At 44.3% G+C, this 5069-nt stretch overlaps 1 protein-coding gene across 2 annotated transcripts; it reads left to right on the plus strand.

Annotated features, from left to right (window-relative positions):
- Positions 1 to 1208: 1208 nt before the first annotated feature.
- On the plus strand, positions 1209 to 4561 carry Znf281 (zinc finger protein 281). Of its 2 annotated transcripts, none has more exons than XM_026401488.2 (2): positions 1209 to 1292; positions 1515 to 4561. In XM_026401488.2, the coding sequence occupies exon 2, from the start codon at positions 1533 to 1535 to the stop codon at positions 4236 to 4238; it is 2706 nt and encodes a 901-aa protein (XP_026257273.2). In that variant the 5' UTR covers positions 1209 to 1292; positions 1515 to 1532; the 3' UTR covers positions 4239 to 4561. The 2 variants fall into 2 exon arrangements, with proteins under 2 accessions (XP_026257273.2, XP_026257274.2); XM_026401489.2 differs by having other exon boundaries at positions 1519 to 4561.
- The last annotated feature ends 508 nt before the right edge of the window (positions 4562 to 5069 follow it).

The raw sequence follows: 5069 nt of genomic DNA on the forward strand, positions 1-5069 counted from the left end.
AGCTAAGGAAATATTATAAGAAAATGGACTTATAATTTCATCAAGAAAATATACTATGTAAATAAACTATTGTCATAACTCTAGTTCTTTTATTAAAATTTTCTGTGGTCTATAAATATCCTCAGGGAAGTTGCTGGTTTAGATTTCTGCTTGCTTATTATGAAAGTGTCTTTTCTAGGGACTGATTAAATGCTTATTTTTTTTTTGTTGATATAACTTTGATTTCAACATTTTACTTTATACTTTTTCCTTAACAGAAAATGTTGTGATTTTGCATTAATTTGTAGGAATTCTATATTAAAGAGGAAAGAATGGATCCAAGCAGAGAACTTAGAAGGGCCTGCTGGACAATGTTTCACAAATAATATAAAGGTCAGACAGCAATACAACGTGGCAAACAGATTCATTAGGTAGAATGAAAAGGTATGTGAATATTTAAATAACATGTGATGCTGATAAAGTAAGTGTGTGGGTGTGTTTTACAGGACGGCTGCACCTGGATTACACACGGTTTCCCTTTCCAGTAGCCTTCAGGTAGGTTGGCAGTAAGACAAAAAAAAATTTTTTTTTCTTTTTTTTTTTTTTTTGCAACGGTACCTCTATTGCGGTTTCAAAGTAGATTCCTCCTATAAATGCAAAGGATGATGATTATTAGTGTTTCCAAACTAAAAGGGATAATAGAGATATCAACAATAAATGAGCATTGAAGTTTAATGCTTTTAGATAGAATTAAAGGTGCCTTAAGTGATCCACTTTCGGGTTTGTATTTTGGTTCAATACCTGGATTGCAAACGCTAAAGTGAAGAAATCCCCAAAGTTCAGTCCTCAGTTTTCCTCACCTTCTCCTCCAACCCCTTTCTCTGCAGCTCCCACGCCACGCTGCAGTAAGGATGCCCCCTCCCCCGCCCCAACTTCCCGCCCCTTGGGTTCCACCTCCTGAGCGTCTTTCCCCTAGAAGCCCTCAACAACTTTCATCTCCTTCAGTGTAGTCCACCAATCATGTCTATTCTCCTCGGAAGCCCCTTTCAGTAGGGTTCCAAATCCCCGCCCCTCCTACCCTGGTGTCCCTCAACTCCGCCCAACCGCCCCAGTGATTGACAGGCAGGCCGGGCGGAAACTGCGGCGCAGGCGCCGTGAGTCCGTAGAGCTCCCCTCTGGTCGGGTCGAGGGGTTCCCAGCAGACACCGCGCCGCGGCTGCGCAGTACAGGGGAGGCTTTTAATTCCATTGTGGAGAGGACGGCGTTATTTTTATTAACTGGAGGCGACGGCGGCTGCGGCGGCGGCGGGACCCGTAAGTGTTGCCGGTGGGTCCGGGAGGAAGTGGTCGAGACTCGGGGAAGAGTCACAGGGCCTTGCGTGCCGGTGCCGGAGGCGACGGGGCTGGGAATTAGTGCTGGGCGCGTTGCGGTCTGGGCGGCGGCGCGGCGGGGTCCTGAGCGCTGCGGTGGTCCCGGCCCGGGGCCCGGTTCCACCTCCTTTCCTCCCTCTTCCCTCTTCCCCCTCCTCTCCTCAGCCAGGCCACCTCCGGGGTATGAAAATCGGCAGCGGGTTCCTGAGTGGCGGCGGTGGTACGGGCAGTAGCGGTGGTAGCGGCTCCGGCGGCAGCAGCGGCGGCGGCGGCGGCGGCGGCGGCGGCGGCGGCAGCAGCAGCAGCAACAGCAGGAGAGCAGAGATGGAGCCCACCTTTCCCCAGGGTATGGTTATGTTCAACCACCGGCTTCCCCCGGTCACCAGCTTCACACGGCCGGCGGGGTCGGCCGCCCCTCCCCCGCAGTGCGTGTTATCCTCCTCTACCTCCGCAGCCCCGGCCGCTGAGCCCCCCCCTCCGCCAGCCCCGGACATGACTTTCAAGAAGGAGCCGGCGGCGTCAGCCGCGGCCTTCCCTTCGCAGAGGACCTCCTGGGGATTCTTGCAGTCTTTGGTTAGCATCAAGCAGGAGAAACCCGCGGATCCTGAGGAACAGCAGTCCCACCACCACCATCACCACCACCACTATGGGGGGCTGTTCGCTGGAGCTGAAGAGAGATCTCCAGGCCTAGGAGGAGGGGAAGGGGGGAGCCACGGCGTCATCCAGGACCTCAGTATTCTCCACCAGCATGTCCAGCAGCAACCAGCCCAGCACCACCGTGATGTATTACTGAGCAGCAGTAGCAGGACTGATGACCATGGCAACGAGGAGCCAAAGCAGGACACTAATGTCAAAAAGGCAAAGAGGCCAAAGCCAGAATCTCAGGGAATCAAAGCCAAGAGGAAGCCAAGTGCATCTTCCAAACCTTCTTTGGTTGGTGATGGAGAAGGTGCCATCCTCTCCCCAAGTCAGAAACCTCATATCTGTGATCACTGTAGTGCTGCTTTCCGAAGCTCCTATCACCTGCGGAGACATGTCCTCATTCATACAGGAGAAAGACCTTTTCAGTGCAGCCAGTGTAGTATGGGTTTCATTCAGAAATATCTACTGCAGAGACATGAGAAAATTCATAGTAGAGAGAAGCCCTTTGGATGTGATCAATGCAGCATGAAGTTTATTCAGAAGTACCATATGGAGAGACACAAGAGGACACATAGTGGAGAAAAGCCATATAAGTGTGACACTTGCCAACAGTATTTTTCAAGGACTGATAGATTGTTGAAGCACAGGCGCACATGTGGTGAAGCCATAGCGAAAGGAGCCGCTAGTGCAGAACCTGGGTCATCGAACCATAACAATATGGGTAATCTGGCTGTGTTGTCTCAGGGAAATACAAGTTCTTCAAGGAGAAAATCAAAATCAAAAAGCATAGCTATTGAAAATAAGGAACATAAAACTGGTAAAACAAATGAATCACAAATTTCAAATAATATAAACATGCAGAGTTATTCAGTAGAAATGCCTACTGTGTCTTCCAGTGGAGGCATAATTGGCACTGGTATAGATGAACTACAGAAAAGGGTGCCAAAATTGATCTTTAAGAAAGGAAGCAGAAAGAATACAGATAAAAGCTACCTTAATTTTGTGTCACCGTTACCAGACATAGTTGGACAGAAATCCTTGTCTGGGAAACCAAGTGGCTCACTTGGTATAGTATCAAATAATAGTGTGGAGACCATTAGTCTTCTCCAAAGTACAAGTGGTAAACAAGGTCAAATAAGTAGTAATTATGATGATGCCATGCAGTTTTCAAAGAAAAGAAGATATTTACCAACTGCCAGCAGCAACAGTGCCTTTTCTATAAATGTAGGACACATGGTCTCCCAACAGTCCGTCATTCAGTCTGCAGGTGTCAGTGTTTTGGACAGTGAGGCGCCATTGTCACTTATTGACTCTTCAGCACTAAATGCTGAAATTAAGTCTTGTCATGACAAGTCTGGAATTCCTGATGAGGTTTTACAAAGTCTTTTGGATCAATACTCCAACAAATCAGAAAGCCAGAAAGAGGATCCTTTCAATATAACAGAACCACGAGTGGATTTACACACCTCAGGAGAACACTCAGAATTGGTTCAAGAAGAAAATTTGAGCCCAGGCACCCAACCACCTTCAATTGATAAAACACAAGTGTTGCAAGAATACTCCAAATACCTCCAACAGGCTTTTGAAAAATCTACTAACGCAGGTTTTACTCTTGGACATGGTTTCCAATTTGTCGGTTTGTCTTCACCTCTCCACAACCACACTTTATTTCCAGAAAAACAAATATACACTACATCTCCTTTGGAGTGTGGTTTCGGCCAATCTGTTACCTCAGTGTTGCCATCTTCATTGCCAAAGCCTCCTTTTGGGATGTTGTTTGGATCTCAACCAGGTCTTTATTTATCTGCTTTGGATGCTACACATCAGCAGCTGACACCTTCCCAGGAGCTGGATGATCTGATAGATTCTCAGAAGAATTTAGAGACTTCATCAGCCTTCCAGTCTTCATCTCAGAAATTGACTAGCCAGAAGGAACAACAGAAAAACTTAGAGTCCTCAACAAGTTTTCAGATTCCATCTCAGGAGTTAGCTAGCCAGATAGATCCTCAGAAAGACATAGAGCCTAGAACAACATACCAGATTGAGAACTTTGCACAAGCATTTGGTTCTCAGTTTAAGTCGGGCAGCAGGGTGCCAATGACCTTTATCACTAACTCTAATGGAGAAGTGGACCATAGAGTAAGGACTTCAGTGTCAGATTTCTCAGGGTATACAAATATGATGTCTGATGTAAGTGAGCCATGTAGTACAAGAGTAAAGACACCCACCAGCCAAAGTTACAGGTAAGGTCCCAGAAGTGACCAGGCTGGGGGTCTTCTAATGTAATTTTGTTTTATTTTGAGAACACTGCCATTGGAATGTTTCTACACGATCCTATTAAGAATAATGTAATGCCCTTTCAATGCAACTTTTCATATTTAGTTTATTTTGTTAGTGTGGTTTTAGCTCTGTTTGTATTATGATTTTTAATCAAAATCAATAGATTAAAAATAGTTTGACATTCAAAGTGACAATGTTTAGCAATCAAATTTACATGTATAGATTGTCAGGGAATAGCCCAAAACTTTTAAATGCAAAAAAAAAAAAAAAATCCCCAAAAAAGAAAAACAAAACAAAACAAAAAAACCTAAAAAAACAAAAATCAAAAAACAAAAACTACAAAAAAACAAAACAAAAAAAAAAACTTTGTTGCTAGGATTAAGGTTATTCTAATTGCTTTACTCTCAGGAAAGTGTAATAACGCATGGGAATTCTGTACGTTATCACCGTAATGGAATATCCAATTTACAAATAGTATGATATACATTTCATCATTTAAGTAAGGGATCGAAAACATTTCAAATTGCTCTTTCTGGGCTGGTATAATATACATTTCATCATTTAAGTAAGGGATCGAAAACATTTCAAATTGCTATCTCCATCTGGGCTGATTCAAAATTCTGAGATTGTTGGCTACCTATATTTTGTTGCAGCTTTTTAATGTACTCTGAACTTCCAAACCACATTTCATTCCAGCCTGGTAGAACAAATTTTCTTGGATCTTTGATCAAAGCCTGGAATGATAGCTTTAATAAAAGGAAAAGAAAAAAAAAAAAAAAGCATCCTCTGGTTATCCCA

The sequence above is a fragment of the Urocitellus parryii genome, chromosome 9 (genome assembly GCF_045843805.1).
Source record: "Urocitellus parryii isolate mUroPar1 chromosome 9, mUroPar1.hap1, whole genome shotgun sequence".
Classification (NCBI taxonomy): domain Eukaryota; kingdom Metazoa; phylum Chordata; class Mammalia; order Rodentia; family Sciuridae; genus Urocitellus; species Urocitellus parryii.

What these genes read in the sequence shown, in the direction of transcription:
- Znf281 (XM_026401488.2), top strand. Translation starts at nt 1,533, where the DNA reads ATGAAAATCGGCAGCGGGTTCCTGAGTGGCGGCGGTGGTACGGGCAGT.